This window comes from Rhinopithecus roxellana, chromosome 20, assembly GCF_007565055.1.
Source record: "Rhinopithecus roxellana isolate Shanxi Qingling chromosome 20, ASM756505v1, whole genome shotgun sequence".
NCBI classification, from domain to species: domain Eukaryota; kingdom Metazoa; phylum Chordata; class Mammalia; order Primates; family Cercopithecidae; genus Rhinopithecus; species Rhinopithecus roxellana.
Window position 1 is genome coordinate 53,389,841 of NC_044568.1, and position 21,453 is coordinate 53,411,293.

General features: G+C 51.9%; 1 protein-coding gene across 1 annotated transcript in view; it reads left to right on the forward strand.

The window, feature by feature from the left end:
* Nucleotides 1-376: 376 nt before the first annotated feature.
* COTL1 (coactosin like F-actin binding protein 1) overlaps nucleotides 377-21,453 on the forward strand; it is a 52,918-nt gene continuing 31,841 nt past the window's right edge. The window contains exons 1-2 of the mRNA XM_010355627.2: nucleotides 377-630; nucleotides 888-970. Of these exons, the coding sequence (XP_010353929.1) occupies nucleotides 554-630; nucleotides 888-970 (160 nt within the window). The 5' untranslated portion in view covers nucleotides 377-553. The remainder of the gene's footprint in view (nucleotides 631-887; nucleotides 971-21,453) is intronic.

A 21,453-nucleotide genomic window follows, 5' to 3' on the forward strand; every position in this document is an offset into this window, starting at 1 on the left:
GAAGTGGGGGAAGCAAGGAGTGGGGGGAAGAAAAGGAAGGAGGAGGGAGAGGAGGAAGTCGGGGTGGGAAGGGGGTTAGGGTAGTGGGAATTTCCAGGGAGAGGTCGGGAGGGGAGGAGGGGAAGTGAGAAGGAGGAGAGAGAAGAGGGACGTTGGGGGAGAAGAGAGCCGGAGGGAGAAGGGAGAGGGAGGAGGCAAAGCCCCTACTCCGGCCCCCATCTCCGAGTTGCGCAAGCCTTCCGGGCTGGGATTGGCCGCAGGAGATTCAAGACGCTCCGCCCCCGCAGCCCGGCGGCCAATGACGAGGCGGGCCGCGGCCTGGGCGGCCAATGGGCGCGGGGGGGCGGGGTGGGCCACGGCCTGGGGGTCCCCGCGCGCTCTCCGTCCGCAGTGGAAGCCGCCGCCGTGCTCGGAGCTCGCAGGCGCCGCGTCGCCGTAGCCACCGCCGCCAGCCCGTGCGCCCTCGGCGCGTACCCGCCGCGCTCCCATTCCCGCCGCCGGCCAGAGGCGCGCTCGGCCGCCCCGGACAGTGTCCCGCTGAGGCCCCGCGGCGATGGCCACCAAGATCGACAAAGAGGCTTGCCGGGCGGCGTACAACCTGGTGCGCGACGACGGCTCGGCAGTCATCTGGTAGGAACTTTTCATTCCTCTCCACGCCCCGCTCCCCGGGCTCGCGCGGGGCCTCGTGCACCGAGCCGGCCTCCAGGCGGGACGGATTCGGGGCCTCCCGCGCTGTCTTCCTCGCCTTATTCCGGGACGGCGTGCCAGGCCCCCGCGGGCTTCTCCGTGGCCAGCGCGTCTGTTAGATTGTCCTCTGCAAGCGCCGCGCCGCGCAGCCACCAGCGCTGATGTGTGTGTGTGTGTTTTTTTCTTCTCCCAACCCAAAGGGTGACTTTTAAATATGACGGCTCCACCATCGTCCCCGGCGAGCAGGGAGCGGAGTACCAGCACTTCATCCAGCAGTGCACAGGTAGGGAGGCGCGCCTGCCGGGCGGATGCGCGGTCATTGGGAGGTTGTCTGCACCCGGGGAGCCCCGGCCAGAGTCAACCTGGGAGGAACCGGTGGCCACATGGGGTGCCCCTAGCGCATGGCGTGGGAGGAACCCGATGTGAGCGTTTTAAGGCCTCATAAAACCTTCTCCCCTCTGGACATGTGAAGCAACAGAATTGACCCACCTGCCTCCACCATCCCACAATGCCTTCTCCAGGCGGGGCAGCTTTTTTGCCCCCTGCGATTCACCGGTTTTCCAAGGTCAACTCCTGTGTTTCCAAACTGCAGTGTCCAGCTCTTCCGACTGTCCCCTTTGATCAGTCACTGAGCCCAAATACGAACAGGCTAGGGGGCTGCTTGGAAGGGAAAGAAATTCAGCCGCGCCCTCCTTTCTCCCACTAGCATTGTCTGCCTGTGTGCTAATTTTATGTGATTTTTAATTTGACGAGTAGAATCAGATGCAAAAGAGTACACACCATATGAGTCCATTTATAAATCTTAGACAAGGCGAAACTAATCTATGGTGTGAATGGCAGAATCAGGTTAGCTTTTGGGGTAGATAGGCACTGATTGGGAGGGGCACACCACCCGGACTGCTGGGAGCTGGAAATGTCTCTAGATATTTGTTGATCTGGGAGGGGATTATGCAGGTGTGTACCCAAGTAAAAAATCATCAAACTGTATACTTAAGATTTGTGTGCCTTAGGCACTTCCCTGTTGTGTATGAACCATGAAAAGAAAGACCACGTGGCAGGCATCGCCATAAACCCCTCAGGAGTGGCAGAGGCTCTGTGATGTTGCTAATGGGACCTTTTAAAGAGATTGGAGAATGCGACTCCCTCCCATCTCTGGTCTTTAGTTGGAAGCAAACTTTTGGACAAAGGCAGCACAGCCTGGAGGTTAGGGCGTGGACCCTGAGCCAGACAGTGTGGGTTATTTATTTATTTATTTATTTAGTCTTTTTGAGACAGAGTCTTGCTCTGTTGCCCAGGCTGGAGTGCAGTGGCCAATCTCAGCTAACTGCAACCTCCCTCTCCTGGGTTCAAGAGAGTCTCCTGCCTCAGCTTCCTGAGTAGCTGGGATTACAGGCGCCCACCACGACGCCCAGCTAATTTTTTGTAATTTTAGTGGAGACGGGGGGTTTCACCATGTTGGCCGGGCTGATCTCTAACTTCGGACCTTAGGTGATCTGCCCGTCTTGGTCTTTCAAAGTGCTGGGATTACAGGCGTGAGCCACCGAGCCCAGCTGACGGTGTGGGTTTGAATCCCTCAATGGCTGCTTCCTGGCTGTGTGGCTTGGAGCGAGTTCCTTAATCTCTGGGGGTCTTGGTTTCCTCACCTGCACTCTCACAGTGCTGTTGTGAGGGTAAGTGAGTCAGTATGTGTAAAATGCTCAGAACAGTGCCTGTACAAGCTACATGATTATTTGCGAAATAAATAAAAAGTACAAAATTGTGCCAGGGAACATGTGGGTGTTTCTTTCCTTAACTGCTTCCATAATCAAATTATGTTTTACATTTAGTTCAATTCAAAGGATATTTGTGGAGGGACTACTAGAGGCTGAGTGATACTAAGAATGTACGCATGCACACACACACACACACACACACACACACACACAACTAAAATTACTCCTTGAGCGCTGCCTCTAGACATTCATTCATTGCTTTTGTAAGCAGTTGGCCTAAAATAGCAGCATAAAGCACTGCAACATGTGAAGATTTGGCAGGGCAGGATTTGAACCCAGGCCTCCGTCCCTCTGCCTCTGTGGTTGAATGCTTTTGCAAGCGGAATAAGTGCAAAATCTTAACTTTCTCCCCTCCGGTTAGTGAACAGCCAGAAGATTCAGCAGTATTTCTGCTTTGCCAGCTCTGAGGCTGTGCTTGACAGGCCAGCTTCCCTCGCTAAATTCACTTCTTTCCTCCCGCTGGTCACCAATCACTCCCTTCCCTCATCAAACCATTTTCTGCCCCTGAAGCTACTGTTCTCTCCAGCAAGTAGAAGGTGATGAGGAAAGGAGCATCCACCCCATCAGGAGACTCCTGGCAGTTGCTCCCAGGCCTCAACCCACTCTGGTGTAGTGGGAAAACACTTCCTCCCGAAGGCTTGTGGTTTTCTGCTCATACACACCCCCTGCCCCCCAGGGGTGGGAGTGGGGAGTGGCGCACGTCTGGCGAGGAAGCTGAAAATGCTCCCCTGCTGTGTGTGGATCCTCATGAATGGGCCATGGGAGCTTCAGCTGCAGTCTGCTTTCTTTCCCCAGCCATCTGTTGGACAAATGCATAGGAGAATTAGGGTTGCCATGTCTGCTCTTGTTCCTCTCGGAAAAGCTTGTTCCTTCCTGCCGTCGTGTCCTCATAACCCAGAGACAGTGGACTCAACACTGGCGCTGGCTGGATACTAGTCACGCTCCACATGCCTTATCTTGGTCATGCCTCAGAACAGCACGGTGTGGCAGGTACTGAGGTTGTTCCCATTCTACAGATGAGGAAACTGAGGCCCAGAGAGGTTAATAGGCTTCCTGTGTTCACCCAGCTAGAAAGTGGCAGAGTCAGGACTTGAACCCAGGCAGGCTGGCTCAGCGGACGTATTCTTGGTTTCTGAGGAGGTCATTTAGATTCTCACGTCTGGATGGGATTGCTTGCGGGTTGCAAATGACATGTTTTTGCCCACTTGTGATGCAGAGAGGGCTCTTTTGTGGCCCCAGTTCCCTGCCAGGTATCCTGATAGGCCTGAGAAGAAAGGTTCTACTCTGGCTCGGGCTTCCTGCTTCCAAACATCTCACAAGGTGGCCAGCAGACTTGGAAGGCCAGAAACAGCACCCAGTTTCTTCCTTATAAACTCAGGATGTGGGCCTTCCTGGGGTCCTGCTCTCCTCCCAACACTCCCCACTCTGGCATTCAGGCATTCTCTCTAAAATACCCCCTTCTGTGGCCCTCCCACCTCAGGCTACTGTCCCTTCTCCCCTTCCTCCCCCAGGGCTTTCCAGAATGGGATCTCCACCCAGCCTCCCCTCCTCTTCTCTCCCCAGCCTCCTGGCCTGGCCTTTCCTCCCTCGGAGCTCTTTTCCAGAGGGTCACTGGGTGTCGCGCTGCCAGACCAGTTCCCTCCCACCCCCGCACTCATCCTCCCAATCTTTCTGCCTGCTCTGTGTCTGTACTGCTTCTTCCTGGGCTTGCCTGGCTCCCGGCCTTCCTCGCTGCCTGCCCCACCACTACCTCTGCTCTTGCTTCTTGCTCCATAGCTCGGTTCACCTGGGATGGTCAGAGACCTTGCAAGGGCCATGAGAGATGCCCAGTGCAGATTAATGTAAGCAGAAAATCCACTGTGGCCTCTAGGTTGGAAACTCCAGGGGAAGTTCTAACAGCAGCAAAGGCTGCCCAAACTCCAAACAGCCTCTCTTCCTCCTCCTAGCTCTGTTTTCATCCTTCACCTCCATTCTTGCGGGGAACGGGAAGGTTTAGCCCCTGGGCAGAGCCATCTTGGTGGAGAGACACAGCAAGCCTCTTTGCCAGTGATTTTGGGGGTCCCTGGACTGTCTGTGGCTCCCCTGAGGTCATGTGCCCATCCCTAGACCAATCACTGAGACTCTGGGTGGCCAGGCCTGGATCACATGCACACCTCTGGAGTGGGGGGAGGGGCAGCCCCACCCAAACCAGGAGACTGACTTGGGGAGGTGGCCTTCTAGGGAAGAATGGCATGCCACTTTCAGAAAAGTGTCCATTTGCCTCTTAACATCTCTGCCTTCCTCTTTATAGCAACAGTCTATTTGCCCTTGATCTTCCTTGTCTGGTATCTACTCTGTCCTCCCTTGCTGGGGTAATTCTTTCTGTAGTACATTTCTAATAAGTCACTCCTCTGCTCATTAACCTTCTGTGGCTCCCGTCTGCCCATTGGATTACACTCAGGCTGTCTGCTTGGTTTTCTAGTCGGTTTGTCCCCACCCACATCTCCTCTCTAGTATCTCCACACAGCCTCCCTCATGCACCTGCGGCCCAACACTGTAACATTCCCCGCCTTGGTGCTTTTGATTTTGGAGGTTTCTACCAGGAGGAACTCCTCTTCCCCATCTCAACTCATGTGGGACTCAGCCGCCCACCTAGCACACTGTGATTCCTCCTTTATTTCAACTCTGAGTACACTTTGGAATCAGAAACGCTCTAGTCTGGGTGCCGTGGCTCATGCCTGTAATCCCAGCACTTTGGGAGGCCAAGGCAGGCGGATCACTTGAGGTCAGGAGTTTGAGACCAGCCTGGCTAACATAGTGAAACCCCATCTCTACTAAAAATACAAAACTTAGCCAGGCATGGTGGCCAGTGCCTGTAATCCCAGCTACTCGGAGACTGAGGCAGGAGAATCACTTGAACCCAGGAGGCAGAGGTTGCAATGAGCTGAGATCGTGCCATTGTACTCTAGCCTGGGCAACAGAGTGAGACTCTGTCTCAAAAAAAAAAAAAAAAAAGAAAAAAGAAACATTTTAAATTGATATCTCAGCTCTGCTTCTCACTCACTGTGTGGTCTTGGGCAAGTGCATCCCTCCCTCTGTGCCTCAGTTTTTAGGTCTGTAAAATGGGGATCCTGACATGTTTACCTCTGAGGGTGACTGTGAAGGTTCCCTGAAGTAATGGACCTAAAATGAGAGCACAGGCCATGGTGTGTGTTGGCTGCCCTGACTACTGCTTTTCTTTTTTTTTTGAGACAGAGTTTTTTTCTGTCGTCCAGGCTGGAGTGCAGCCTCTGCCTCCTGGGGTCAAGTGATTCTCCTGCCTCAGCCTCCCAAGTAGCTGGGACTACAGGCATGTGCCACCACACCTGGCAAATTTTTGTATTTTTAGTAGAGATGGGGTTTCACCATGTTGGCCAGGCTGGTCTCGAACTCCTGACCTCAAGTGATCCACTTGCCTCAGCCTCCCAAAATGCTGGGATTACAGGTGTGAGCCACTGTGCCCGACCTCAAATAATTGTTTTTACTCTGATAGCACTCATGGAGGCATGCTTTCCATTCGGAAGCTTTCAGTACATGTCCCCACTCAGCACACAGTAGCACTTGGCCCAGGCTGGTATGTAATAGGCATTTGGCCCCATGCGGACATGCATTAGACCTTTGGCACGGGTCTGCGTGCAGGAGCATGGTGAGAGGTGCTTAGCTCAGTGGTTCAAGGTTTGGGTTTTGTCCGATTGCCTGGGTTCAAATACTTGCCAGTCATGTGCTCTGGAGCAGGTGAGTTACCCGTCTGGTAACCTGCTACAGTGTGGTCATTAGGAGGATTAAAGAAGCAAGTCCTTATGCTGCTTGGGACATAGTGAGCACTCCATACATGTCAGTTACTGTGATTGCCATTTTTGTCTGTGGAATTTAAGTGACATGGAAGAAGTGTTCAAGAGCACCAAGAAGACGGAAGAGGGAGAGATGACGGGAAGGAAATGGGTGCTGAGCTGGGCTGGAGGGTCACAGGTTCACCTAACAGAGCCACTGGGAGCCAGGAGCAATCAGGGCTCAGCTGGCAGAGGTGGAGGGAAAGAAGCCATTTACCAGATCATGTATGTATGGCGAGGAAGTGGCTGGGGCTGTCTATGAAATCACATTTTGTTTCTGTACCACTCAAATAATACATATTCTTTGTAGCATACTCATAAACCAAGATTAAACCAAAAGAAAATACCAAGTAATACAGTTCAGATGCAGTTTTGCAAACACTCAGGAACTTGTTCCCTCATTCATTCAATTATTTCTTCATTCTCCTGTTCATTTCTTCATTTAATTTATTGAACATATGGGAGTGCTACTCTGTGGGGAGCACGATTCTAGGCACTGAGGTTAAGCATAGAAGCAGAAAAGGCCTCTGTCCTCATGGAGCTGACATTTTATTGTCATCTTCCAGGACAGACTACTGGTCTCATTTTTATCTATATTCTTGAGATATTTTTCTATTTGTAATTCTACTACAAAAAGGGATCATAGATATTTTAGAGCCACCTCCCCCCCATTCCAAAGTTTCCTCCTTAATCGTCCTCTCTTATTCTGCAATACCAGTTTGAAAATGGCTACATAGTTTCTCTTATACAAATGTAACATTGTTAAACCAATCCTCTACCCATGGACCTCAAATTATGTGTTGCAAGCAGTTTTATTTTAGAAGGAATCCAGGCATCTGGGAATGAGTCCAGTTTTCTGTTGGTGCAGATTTTAGAGCTGATTGGTTAAGAGCATCAGTGGTGGGGCTGGGGCGTCTTGCTTTGAACGATAGCCTTGTGCTGTGTGACCTTGGGCAGATCTCCCAGAGTTTCTGTTTTCTCATCTGTAAAGATGGGGATAATGATTGCACGTAGGTTGTTGTAAGGATAAAGCGGCATGTTCCATATAAAGCTTGTAGAGTACTGCCTGACACAGAATAAATGCTCAATAAATGTGGTTGTTGTTAAGGTAGCACCTTCTGAAAGGTGTTACATATCAATGGATAGGTTGAAATAAATTTGAGCTGTGGGGTGGTTACCAGAAAAGGCATCTTCATGAAGGGCAGCATCAGCTTGCTTGGAGGCGGGTGCCCTATAACATTTGTTGGATGATGGTCTGGGTGGAGATGATATTCCCATGAGGCTCTGGTCAACCAGTAGTGTTTAATCCAAAACGTCACACAGAGAGATGTAGGGATTGATGGTTTTGTTTTGTTTTGTTTTTGTTTTTGTTTTTCTGTCCAGCATTCCATCCTTTGGGGGAAACTCTTCCTTCCATTTCATAATAATCCTGGGCAGCCAATGTAGTGCCTGTGAGAGGGCACATGACCCAGACTGTCCAATCAGAGTAAGCCACCCCTCTGCCAACCGGTTCAAGGGCCCTTGTGACTCACATCTAGCCAATCAGATTCATCCCTGAGACTTTGGACAGAGTTGTTGGTAAAGAGTCTTTCTATCTTTCTCTGGGATTAAAACAAATAAGAATGATGAGGACTTGGAGCTCACAGGGCGTGTCTACCATTTATAGAGAGAACCTGTCTGAGAACTCAGGAACAGAGCCTGGTGGTGGGGGTGGAGACAGGTGTCACTCTGGGATCCAGCCATGCCTGAAGCTTTCTCCTTAGACGGTTCACTTTCATGAGCCAAGTAATATTTTTTCTTAGGCCAGCGTGAGTGGGTTCTGGATTTAGTTTCTATCTAAAAGAGTCCTGGCCATAGTCTCCAGGTTAGGCAGCTGGACACAGTCTCAGAGGAGAGGAGAATCCAGGCTGGACAAGGAATTTAAAGCCTCTGATGTGAGAACTGACTGAGGAAATTGGACACATTTAACCTTGTGAGATCAAGAGGAGAGATCCTTGGGGGCATGCGAGTGTTGTCTTCAGATGTTTGAGGGGCTGTCATGTGGAAAGTGTGGACTTCTTGTGTTCCTACCCCCACACCAACTCTATGTGGTAAATGGGACTATGCAGTAGGAATTCAGGGATAGTGTGTGAGTCTGTTCTCATGCTGCTATTAAGAAATACCCGCAACTGGGTAATTTATAAAGAAAAGAGATTTAATTGACTCACAGTTTTGCATGGCTGGGGAGGCCTCTGGAAACTTACAGTCACGGCAAAAGGGGAAGCAAACACATCCTGCTTTACATGGCAGCAGGAGAGAGACTGAGAGCCAAGCACAGGGGATAGCCCCTTGTAAAACCATCAGCTGTGTGAGAACTCACTATCACCAGAACAGTGTGGGGGAAACTGCCCCGTGATTCAGTTATCTCCACCCCGTCCTGCCCTTGACACATGGGGATTATTACAATTCAAGGTGAGATTTGGGTGGGGACACAGTCAAACCATATCAGATAGATTTTGGGTGGACCTGGAGAGGAAGAACGGCCCTCAGAGTAGAATGGGCTACCAGAGGAGAAAGCGAGGTCCCCGTCATGGGAGGTATGTCAGGAGAGTCCGATTAACCACTCGGTGTAGATGTTGAAGAAAGGATTGAAGGAGGCGCTCCTTCCCTCTGCGCTCTCCTGTCTCACAGCCCTGTTTTCTGGCCTGCTGTGCCTCCAGGAAGACTGACCAAATGTGGCTTAGTACAGGCCTGGCCGATGCCTCTCGGAGGTGGGATTAGCCCTACCTGGACGACAGAGACTGAGAGTGATGGAGGGGTGGTTCCTACGGAAAACGAGTATAGTTACCAAAAGAAGGGAGCTGGAATGCTAAGGAGTCAAATTTACTTGCTGTCCATGACCTCCTCATATATAGCAATACAACGCACAGAGTTGGCAGTCTATTTATCATGCTGTTTTGCAACTGAATATTTTTTCCCTAGCTGCACATACACACACAGGTTTCAGAAATTTGGGTGAGAAGGGAAGGAGAGAAATTCCCTTCTTTCCTAAGGTCTAACAGACTGAAGCTCTCAATCTGTGACAGGGCTTTGGGCAGTTATAAAGTGCTGAACAGTCTGTCCGTTATGCATGCGACAAACATTTTATTGATTCCCTACTTTGCTCCAGAAACAATGTTGGGTTTTTAATTTAATTTAATTTTTGAGACAAGATCTTGCCCTGTCACCCAGGCTGGAGTGCAGTGGCACGATCTTGGCTCACTGCAACCTCTGTCTCCCAGGCTCAGGCGATTCTCCTACCTCAGCGTCTCCTAGTAGCTGGGACTACAGGCACCTGCTTTGGCTCATTTTTGTATCTTTTGTAAAGATAGGGTTTCATTGTATTGTCCAGGCTGGTCTCGAACTCCTGGGCTCAAGCGATCCACTTGCCTTGGCCTCTCAAAGTGCTGGAATTACAGGTGTGAGCCACCTCGCCCGGCTGGGTTTTTGTTTTTAAGTGGTACCCTGAAGGGCTGCTGAGACATTACCTTTGTAATTTTGTGCACTCTCCAGTCTCCCATTGCCTTCTTTGCCCACGTATCTGTTGCTGGGAGGCCCTGAGCCATGCTGCGTAGCTTTTTTGTGTATCCAAAGGCACGTGGGCTTTGTGGTAACTCTTTCAGTCTACTGCATGGTGATGTTTGTGCTTTCTTTTCTGTTTGTGGCCTTGTCACCCATGATGAAGGATGGTAGATGTGTATCTTCCTGGTAAGTACAGTGTCTCATGTTTAAAAAAGGCCTTCCCCAAACACTAGTTAAATTGTGTTTTTACCCCTTGAAAATCTTCAGAAGTTAATGGAAACTTTTTGAAAGCATTGCTTACAGGTTTTAGGGATGTTATAAATACCTCCTTGTCTTCCATCCTTTCTTTACCCTATTTCATTCTGGCGCCCACCCACACCTGGAGCATGGAGCTCTATGCCTAGGTCTTTGATAATATCCCAGTTGCCAGATTTAGTGGTCATATCTTTGTCTCTGATCCACTTTACCTCCCTCCAGCATTTGCCAGTGGCCAGCACCTCCTGAAAAGGTAGCCCCCCTCGCTTGTGCTTCTGCTTCTGCACGGCTAGACTTGCCTAGTTCTCCTTTTATGTCTCTCTCCTCTCATTTTCACTTCCTTCTGCTGCTGCTTCTTCTGCTTCCCGCCTGATAAGTCTAGGCGTTTCTTAGGGCTCCACCCTTGATCATGACCTTGTCTTCTCCAGGACATTTCTTGAGCATCTACTATGCGCCAAGCCCTTTGCCAAGTACTGACTTGAGTCCTTTCCCTGACCCCTGCAGTTCAGGCCAGCGGTGGCTTTCTAACCTTCAGGTCGGGCTGCTCCCCTGCCTCCCACTCCCAACACCTTTTCCCCATAAGGTCCAAATGCTCAGACATGACATGGGGTGCCCTTTATGACAGGCGCTGGCCAGCCAACTCCTCTAGTGCGTGTCCCCAACACACACGATGCTGACCTCAGGGATGCCCAAGTCTCAGGCCTTACATAGGGGCTCTGTGTGTGTTAGCTCATCTAATTTATCTTCTCTCTGAGGGTGTAATGAGCAGAGTGACACCCACAAGTAGGAATTATCTGCACTTCACTGAGGAGGAACCTGACATTTTCCTTGGAGAGCCAGAGTCGCTTGCTGGAGATGCCGCAGCTGGGAAGAACTGCACTTTGAATCCAGATCTGTGTCCGAGGCTCCCAGCCCTTCCCTGTGCCGCGCTGCCCTGCCTTCCCGCTTCCCTAGGCCTGTGGATGCTCTTCCCTCTGCCTGCACTGTCTTCATCTGTTTCGCCTTCCTGGAGGACTCCTACACACCCGTCAAGGCCCGGTGTGAATGTTCCCTCTGCTCGGACGCCCTCCTTGTCTTCGTGGTGCTGGTGTCCTGTGTGGTGGTGGTGTGCATGTCTGTTTCTTCATCTCCTTGGCGAAGTCCTGGAGAGAGGGACTTGGTCCGTTTGGTGGTGGAATCCCCACCCTTCATGGTTAGCTGGCTCCCAGTCTCTTTTCCCTACAGGTGTGTTGCTTCCTTGAGTGGGCCCAAGTCATGGGCTATATCCTGGGTCATAGGCTTTTCCCAGCAAGTGCTGGCTATCCACCCCTTTGTCTCTTGCTTGTAGAAGAGAACCCATAATGCCTGGGTTCAAATTTCAGCTCTACTTCTTATGAGCTGTAGGCACCTGGGACAAAATCCTACAGTTACTGCTGTGGGCATCTGGGACAAAATCCCACAGGAACCCTTAGAGGAACGTGGAGAGTACAGCTCTGGGAGGCGGGGGCACGTAGCCACCGACTCTCATCCCCCATTGGTTGAGGGGTCCTTTAGGGCTTTAGGGTTTCTGCACTCCAGGCTGTGCCTCTGTGGGGTTGAGCAGCTAGCACATGGCAGGATGTCATGGTGTACCCACATGGCTATGCCCACCACCGCTGAAACCAGACGTGGCCTTCGAGAAGGTGACGAGGAGTCAAAAAGCATATCCTTGCAGCATTTAGCAGTGCCTAAGATTATTGCCACATGTGCAGTTATGCACCTGTTTATCGTGTGACTTTCCTGGGAGCATCCAAGCCCCGTGGGGTGGAAACCTGGTCAGCTTTGTTTTCTGCAGTATTGGCAGCGTGGGGAACAGCACCTGGCAGCCTGCACAGATGTCGTTGAATAGGCAAATGAGTGACAGTCCATGTAGATGTCTGAGAGCTAAGCTCACACAGGAGGGCCCGCTGTCCCCTCCTCCAAAGTAACAGTCCAGTGGCCCACAAGGCTCCCTGGCTGCTACCACTGGCCACGTGACTGCTCTGGCCCCAGGCTTCTTACTCCAGAGCCCAGACATTGCCACCTTCCTCTCCCACTTAAACAAGTGCCAGAGACTTTTCTGATTTAGCTCAGTGGCCTCAGCAGTGGCAGGTCCCCAGAGGCTGGTTTCTGAAGACAGGCATGGCACCTCAGCATTTAATATTTTATTTCATGTGTGCATTTTGAAATTAACCCGTCATAGATCTTGTTTTTAGTTCTGTACTTAGTTTATGGTCATCACGCTTTTCTTCATGCACTTATTTTTTCTTCTATGTAGTTAGGGAAGCTTCCTTGCCAGTAATAAATAACTAAGTTGATAACAGCAATGGTTAACAGTGGACCTTTATTAGGCCAGGCATTAGCCAAGGTCATTGTGTTAATTTCCTATGGCCACTGTTACAAATGACTACAAACTTGGTGAATTAAAACAATATAAATGCATCATCTTACAATTCTGGAACTCAGAAGTCTGACGTGAGCCTCCCAGGACTAAAATCCAGGTGTGGACAGGGCTGGTTTTTCCTGGAGGCTCCAGGGGAGAATCCATTTCCTTGCCTTCTCTGGCTTCCAGAGGCTGCTTGCATTCCTTAGCTTGTGGCCTCTTCCTCTGTTTTCAAAGCCAGTCGTGGCAGGTCGAGTCCTCATGATGCCATCTCTCTGGTTCTGGCCCTCCTCCCCACCCTTCCCCATTTAAGGACTGCAGTGATCACACAGGTCTCACACAGATAACCCAGGAGAATCTCCCATCTCAGGATCCTTACCTTAATTGCATCCTCAAAGTCCCTTTTGCCATGTGAGGGACATATTCACAGTTTTGGGGTTTAGAACGTAGATGTCTTGGGGGCCAGTGTTTTGCCTGCCACAGTCACTTCCTTGTGATTTCATTTCATATGCACGGTGACCAGCATCGCAGGCCCTGTTGTTAATCCCGTTTCACAGCTGGGGTGGCATGCAGCCGGGCTGCAGTTCTTACCCGGTGCACGTGCTTTTCGCCCTCACTCCTGACACCCCCTGCACCCCAGCTTGCGATGTAAAATCTTTGTGAAACAAGGAGGCAAGACCACGGGAGGCTCTTTTGTGGAACACCAAGGGGCAGACCTCAGGCCCAGGCCCAGGCCATCGGGGAGCCATGGCACTGTTTAGAAGCCACTGTTGGTTAGAGGCCGTTTCTGCCATTGTTGTTGACACAGAAAACCTGTGAGTGTGTCTGGGGAGCAAAGCTCCATTTTAATTCCTGAACCCAAAAGTTCCCTCCTACCCTGGAGAGACTTTCCTAGGAAATCCCGATTTCCCTACTTTTGCCTGAAGGGCTGGCGTTTGGAGGTCTGATCTGACCGGGAAGCGGAAGTGCTTTTCTCCCCCTTTCTGGCTAGAATTCTACCCTGCTTATAAAATGGCGTGTATTGTTCATGGCTTGCAAATAAAAGCTGCTGCCGCGGGCCCAGGGTCAGCTGGAGCTGGGGGAAGGGTGAAAAGAACCTGGCTTGAGATGCAGAGAGCCAGGCTCCTGGCGCCCCCTGTGTGACCCCTGCAGCCACAGCCCCCTCTGGGCCCCTGCCTCACAGAGGGACAGAGAGGGCTGTGTCCACCCTGGAGCTCTCTGGATTTGGCCAAACCTGGCTGCTGTGTGGCCCATTCTTGGGAACACCATACTCTCTTCCTGGGTGACTTTGATCACTCATCCCCGCAGCAAATATAAACTGAGCACTCACGGTCTGCTGGGCACTGGTGCTGGGAGAGCTCAGTGGGGTGCATCACCGTGCACAACCTTGTGAATGGACCGAAAACCACTGAATTGTACAGTTTAACAGGGTGCAGTTCATGCAGTGTAAATAATATCTTAGGTTTAAAAAGCGTAAAGAAAAAAGGAGGATGAGGCTCCTGGGTGGGCAGGAGGGCAGGAACCTAGTGGGACCGTGGGGTGGGGGCCGTGGGAGGGGAGCATGGGTGGGGAGCGGGGGTGGAGAGCAGGGGGTGAGGACTGTGGAGGTTGAGTGTGGGGTGGGGAGCAGAGGATGGGGGCCCTGGGATGAGGGCTATGGCCGGTGAATGTGAATGGGGAGCGCAGGGGTTGGGAGTGGGGGGTAGTGTAGGTGGGGGCCATGGGGTGAGGGCTGTGGAGGGGGCAGTGTGGGTGGGGGGTGGGAGGGGAGCATGGGTGGGAAGGCGGGTGGGGAGCTTGGGGTCCGGCTGTGGTGGGGCAGCGGGAGGGAGAGGGGAGTGGGGGTGTAGTAGGAAGTGGGGAGCATGGGGTGGGGGCCATCGGGGAGGAAGTGTGGGTGGGGAGTGGGGGTGGAAAGCAGGACGGTGGGGCGCTGGCAGGGCCCAGGGTGCAGTGGCCCCGGGAGCCATGGGAGGCCTCCGGGTTTTCCTGGCACAGCACGCATTTCATTCCGACTACTTTGGTTTCATGTCCTCCTAGAACTTTGCCTCGGCCCTTTTTGTAGCTCATTCCCAGCTGGGCAGTTTTATTCTGCCACGTCTTCCTCTGGGTCCCCAGGGATGATGAGCCAACCCCACAGGCCCTGAGCGGCCTCTTCCTCTGAGCGCAGCCCTGCCTCTCCCCACTGAACTCCCGGCTCCCCCACTGCCTCCATTCCCTTCATAGTCTGTTGCCATTGTCCCCGTTGGTCCCAAGGCCGCCTTGTCCTTATCCTCACCTAGTGCTTCTCAACACTTTGTATGCCAGGCCCAATTCCCAGGGCATCACCCCCTCAGCTGACTCTGATGAGGATCAACGTGCTGTGTCACCGATGAGGAGACCTCCAGGGGGAGGCTTGCTGGTCCCCTGGGCTCTCAGTGGGGTCCTCCTGTGTTTAGGGCCGAGCCACGACGCCGTATCGTACCCGCATTTCCAATGTGCTCACTCAGAGTCTGGCGCAGAGCCCTGGCTGAGTCACGCTTCGTTGCCTCTGTCCTTTGGGAAGAGGGGAGATTCTGCCTCGGATGTTGAATGAATAAGTGAATCTGTAGAAGAGTAAAGTAAGCCAGCCATCCTCGTGGGGGCTGGTGTGCCCAGGCTTGCGGGCTGGAGTGCTGTTAAAGTCCACCGGGAAGGAAAACCGGCTGCAAGTCCACCCCCGCCAACCAGGGGCTCCCGGAGGTGGAGAGGCCTCCGGGGAACTGGGGGGCAGAGAGGGGAAGTCGCTGGGCCATTGTTACACGGGAGGAAAGGGGCAGGCTTTCCTGCGGCTGAGGTTTCAAGCCAGCTGCGCCCCTCTGGGCCACCGTCCTTGGGGCGTGTGAAAGGTGGAGAATCAGCTTCCTCATGCAGGCATCGCTGACTCTAGCAACACTACCTTATTGGCCTGCCCTTTCCATGCACGATTTTTTTTTTCTTTTGAGATGGAGTCTCACTCTATCTCCAGGCTGGAGTGCAGTGGCATGATCTCAGCTTACTGCAACCTCTGCCTCCTGGACTCAAGCGATTGTCCTACTTCAGCCTCCTGAATAGCTGGGATTACAGGTGTACACCACCATGGGTCGCTAATTTTTATATTTTTAGTAGAGACGGGATTTTGCCAGGTTGGCCAGGCTGGTCTCGAACTCCTGAGCTCAAGTGATCTGCTCGCTTTGGCCTCCCAAAGTGCTGGGATTACAGACATGAGCCACCACGTCCAGCCCCCTGCACTTTTATTAAACCACAAATTTGTCAAAACAAATCACTTGTTATGTCTGTCGGTATCCGTTCATTCCTGCCTGTCTATTCATTCCTGCTCTCTGGGCGTGGAAGTCACACTTCAAAAATCCTGAGAAGGAACTGGTTTTATTCTTTTTTTTTAATTAAAAGAAAAAATTTTTTTGAAACAGAGTCTCACTGTGGCCCAGGCTGGAGGGCAGTGGTGTGATCATAGCTCACTGCAGCCTCAACCTCCTGGGCTCAAGCGATCCTCCTGCCTCAGCCTCCCAAAGTGTTGGGATTACAGGCCTGAGCCACTGTGCCCATCTTCTTTGTTTTACCTTGTAAAATTGCACCCCCAGTTGCAAACTGGGAACTGAAAAGCCTCTGAGAAGTCAAAGATGCCATGCAGATGCCCTTCATTTATTCAGGAAGTATGTATTGAGCACACGTTGGGCATCGTCTGGGTGCTTTGGATGTGCTAGGGAACAAGATTCCTTCCCTCCTGGAGTAGGGCTGAGCAAGCTGAAGGAGCCCTGTAGCTCATTCTGAGCCTTTAAGCTCTTATTTTGCATACAGTTATAATCAACTGCATCATATGCCCCTCTGGCTTGTGGTGAGTCAGAAACAGAGACAGCTGGTGGAGGAAGGCGTTTTGAACTTGCCAGCAGAGGCTGTTACTTTGTTTGGAGTTCTGTCATAATCTCTTTCTCAAATTGTTAACAAGAACCCTCTTTATCCTTTCCCTGTTCTCTGGAGGAACTCTAAGTCATCCTTCGAGACCCTGATCAGGACGGGTGCGGTCGGTCGCTCATGCCTGTAGTCCCAGCACTTTGGGAGGCCAGGATTGGGGGATCACAAGGTCAAGAGTTCGAGACCAGCCTGGCCAACATGGTGAAACCCTGTCTATACTAAAAATACAAAAATTAGCCAGGTGTGGTGAAGCGTGCCAGTAATCCCAGCTACCCAGGAGGCTGAGGCAGGAGAATTGCTTGAACCCGGGAGGCGGAGGTTGCAGTGAGCCGAGATCGCGCCACTGCACTCCAGCCTGGGTGACGGAGTGAGACTCCATCTCCGGGAGTAAAAAGAAAAAGACCCTAATCAAACATCACCTCCTCTGCGAAGCCTGTCGTGATCACAACCGTCCAGGCAGAGTGGATTTCCTTCTTTCCTTGATGCTCCTATCACTGCCAGCCACAACTCTTTACCATAGCAGTAATGTCATGGTATTCACACACTACATTTTTGTTTGCCATGGTAGACTGTATATTTTTTGAGGGTAGGGATTGCATGTTTTTCAGCAAAATCCCTGTATCACAGATTGTCAGTAAGTGTTTGTCAAATAACCAACCCACAGCGATGGAAGACGCAGCACAACAGTAAAAAGCAGATACAAGAGTATAAAGCAGTGTGTGCCAGGGCTGTTCAGTGATTGGGAGCCAGACGCTGAATCCCTCAGTGGCCGAGCATCTCCTTGTAGATGCCATAGATGCTGTAATAAGGTCCTCAGAGCCTCCAGGGACTGGTTACAGCCACTCTTCTCTAAGTCAGAGGGTGGAGTCAGGTCTAACACACTAACTCCCATTTAAGGAAGTAGAGAATTATCATTGAAAGAAAGTGCTAGTGCTTTGTCATAGGGGGCAAACCTTTAGCTCTCGGTTTAATTTGGGTGTCCAGATCAGTTTATACCCTGGAGGTTCTGCCGAAGTAATCCTCTTTCTTTTCCTCTGGCCATCCTGCACTCCATTTTCTTATGTTCTCTGTCAAGCTAGGAAAGCTGGGTCATTCACACCTAATGAAAATGTAATGAGTCAGGGATCATTTGAGGAGTCTTCTGCAGGGGATATCAAACCGCATTGACAGTGTGAGCTCCAATGCAGAAACGATGTGCCTACACGCAGATACCCACGCAATGCAGATCACATGAAGAAACAGAGCCTTGACCGGGCGCAGTGGCACATGCCTGTAATCCCAGCTCTTTGGGAGGCTGAGGCGGGCAGATCACCTGAGGTCACGGGTTCGAGGTCAGCCTGGCCAACATGGTGAAAGCCCATGTGTACTAAAACTACAAAAATTAGCCGCGCATGGTGGCAGGCAACTGTAATCCCTGCTACTCGGGAAGCTGAGGCTGGAGAATCGCTTGAACCTGGGAGGCGGAGGTTGCAGTGAGCTGAGATCGTGCCACGGTACTGCAGGCTGGGCAACAGAGCGAGACTTCATCTCAAAAAAAAAAAAAAAAAAAAAAAAAAAAAAAAAAAAAAAAAGGCTGGGCGCGGTGGCTCACGCCTGTAATCCCAGCACTTTGGGAGGCCGAGACGGGTGGATCACGAGGTCAGGAGATCGAGGCCATCCTGGCTAACATGGTGAAACCCCGTCTCTACTAAAAATACAAAAAAATTAGCCGGGCGTTGCTGGGCGCGGTGGCTCACGCCTGTAATCCCAGCTTTCAGGGAGGCAGAGGCGGGAGGATAGCTTGAGCCCAGGAGTTTGAGACCTGCCTGGGTAATACAGCGAGACCCCGTTCTCCACAAAAAGGAAAAAAAAAAAAAAAAAAAAAAAAGACAAAAAATTAGCCGGGCGAGGTGGCGGGCGCCTGTAGTCCCAGCTACTCGGGAGGCTGAGGCAGGAGAATGGCGTAAACCGGGAAGGCGGAGCTTGCAGTGAGCCGAGATCGCGCCACTGCACTCCAGCCTGGGCGACAGAGCGAGATTCCGTCTCAAAAAAAAGAAAAAAAAGAGCCTTTAGTCATTCCCTGTAAGGAATAAACCAAAAGGAGTTTATTTCTAGAGTAATGGGTTTTAGTTTTTACACTTTTTAATATTTTTGCAAAGTTTTTTGAGCAGGACAGGAGGGTGTTTTTGGTTTGGTTTGGTTTGGTTTTTGTCAGTCAGGGGAAGTTATGAAAGTCATTCTGAAAAAAGACAGCAAGTGCTATAGTGATACACGACCTCTTAGTGAGAGCTCTCCCTTCAACTTCAGCCACCAGCCTGGCTCCTTCCAGCCCCAGCCTCAGGCCCCTCCCTCTTACACACATGGGCGCCCGCTGAGCCCTCCTTCCTCTTTGGTGGCGAGAAGACATTTCTCCTTCCTCAGCCTTGCCCCCCTCCCCTTAGCCGCCTGCTAGAAGCCAGGCGCTGCCATGGCGACTACCCAGCTGTCCCCTTGCTCTGGGCAGCAGGATGTAAGAATTCTTTCCCGTTTCCTTTCCTCCTCGCTCCGGGGAGCTCCCTCGGTGGAAGCTGACCACTCAGCTTTTTGGTGTGTGGGTTGTTTTTTCCCTTCCTGAGCCGTGTTTGCATAACCTCTCCGGAGTCTCTGTAAAGTTAGGGCAGCCTTAGAGTGAGCTGCAATCTTGCCGCTCTCTGGGGCAACTTCCTCCCGTCCTCCCCTTCCCCCTTTCTTCTGCCTTGCTCTAAGGTTGAGTGTGGGGTTGAAATGCTGAAATGCTTCTCTCGCTTTTCTTTCCGTTGGCCCACAGATAACATAGAGGGTGCCTGTGACATGCCTGGCGTGGTGATCAGTGCTGGGGCCATAACAAGACCCAGACAGGAAAGTAGCTGAAAAGATCAAAAGGACTGACACGAAGAAGTTTCTAGGGTGGTGGGGGACCTTTAATTTCTTAATTTGGCTTTTTTGTGTTTCTCATTATTCTACACCTAGTATGTGTTTTTGTAATGAAAAAAAAAAAAAGTTGTTCAAAACATTTACAAACGTGTTAAGAGAGTTGTGCGGTGCTTGGCCCGGCCAGATCCTCCTTCCTCCGGGGGTTGGTCCTCCAGCCAGGACTGGCTCTGGGGATACGCAGAGGAGACTAGAATCTCTTTGGGGAGAAGGCCCCCAGTCAATGTGGATCCTGTGTCGGGGCTGCCCTGGTGAGAACACTGGGTGGGCCTGGTCAGAATCTCTTCCTCAGAGCTGACCTGAGCCTGAGATTTCCAGTTTGGGTGGGAGGGGGAAGGGGGAAGGGGCAGGCCTTCCGAGCTTAGTGGGTACCATATGCCGTTTGTAACTTTTGGGGAATTATTAGAGCAGCTCATCCTGGTGGCTTTGGTGATTACAGAGAATTCTTGCCTTTGCTCCCCTTCCTAGCTAGCCACTTTGTGGTCATCCTCCGTTTCCTTTGTCATTGGGTTTTTTTCCACATCCCTTTGACTGCTCAGCAGCTCGGGCTTGTTCTCCCTCACCCCGCTTTAATCCACCCACCCCCCTGCCTGCCTTGGTCCCCACCCCCACTTGGTTGTCCCGCTGGGTCTCCCTGTGTGGTCCCTCCCACCCCCACTGTCTCTCCTTTACCCCCTCCGGCCTTTCCCTGCCCCATCCCTCTCTCTTCTTGAGAGGTTGGGAGGAGGGAAGAAGGGGAGGAGGAGGCGAAAAGGCACTTCCAGCACCCAGGGGAAAGGTCAGAGGAGAGCCAGGAGCGGGAAAGGCCAGAGAGGAGAGCCTGTAACAGCCACCAGGGCTGAGCTCCGCTCTGCGCCAGGCAGTGTCCTGAGAACGCTAGGATGCTGATTTGTTGACACAGAGGAACTTACTTAGTAAATGAAGGCAGGGAACCTTGAAGAGATGACCTGGGCATTGGACTAAGGCTCCCTTTACCTGCCTGCAGGGCCCTGCCTGGGGCTTCTAGGTCTCCAGGGGTCCTTTCCAGGAGCCAGAGCTCCATCGTTGGCCTCTGATGAGGCTTCGTATACCAGCGGAAGGAAGGGTCAGGCGCTTTTGAGAGTGGAGTTTTATTAATGTTAAACATGACAGCTGCCTTTTCATAAGCAAGACTCTCCCTGGGTGGGAAGCTGAGGGCATCCATAGTCTCCAAATCGGGAACTTCCAGTGTGCAATCGGCCTGGGCTCTGAGTGCATAACACTGACCAGAAGGAAACCACGGTCCTCAGGATGGGGCTCCTGACCTTGCTGTATCCTCGGTGAGACAGGGCTCGGTGTGATGCTGTGCTGCACATCTGAATCCTCGTGGCTTATGGGCAAGCAGAGGAGCTAGAGGCAGCACAGGCAGAAAGGCCTCCCGGTACCCAGGGCTGATGCTCAGTAGCTCTCTTGCTAATGATGGCTGTTTCCTCTCTTGGGGTTGGGGTTTTGGGGAGGGAACACTGGAGGGACTGTCCTGGTGGTCTTTGATGGACGAGCTCAGGAACCATGGACTCTGCAGGAAGCTGCTTCATGCTGTCACTTGCTTAAAATAAAAGGCAGACAGGCAGCAAGGAGGACGTGGGGAACTGAGCTGTGAGCACTTCAGCTTTTCTGCCCTTGAGACCTTTGTCTTGTCTCCTCTCCCAACAGTGAGTTGTCACCATTTCCTCTTCTCCACCTCTTCCTCTCAGCCAGTGGGTCTCAAGGTTCAGCAGCCTCAGAATCACCCTGGGGCTCATCTGAGCACAGTTTCAGAGCTCCACTCCCGGTGTCTGGATCAGTAGGGCTGAGTGGAGCCTGAGTACTCACATTTCTAGTAAGTTCCTGGGTGTTGTGGTGCGGCTGGTCCAAGGACCACACTTTGAGAACTGCTGCTGTAGACTTCAGCAGCTCTGCAGCGGGCAGGGAGGATTGTGTGGCTCATTATCACTTCACCTTTCCAAGCCTCGGTTTCTTCATCTGTGAAATGGGTCTGTGATCTGTGCTGCCCTCACAGAGAAGAAGAATCTGCAATGTGCAGATTCTTGGAGTGGGGCCTAACCCCGCATAAGTGCTTGGTAGACTTGGGGCTCAGTTCCCTCCCAGATCTTCA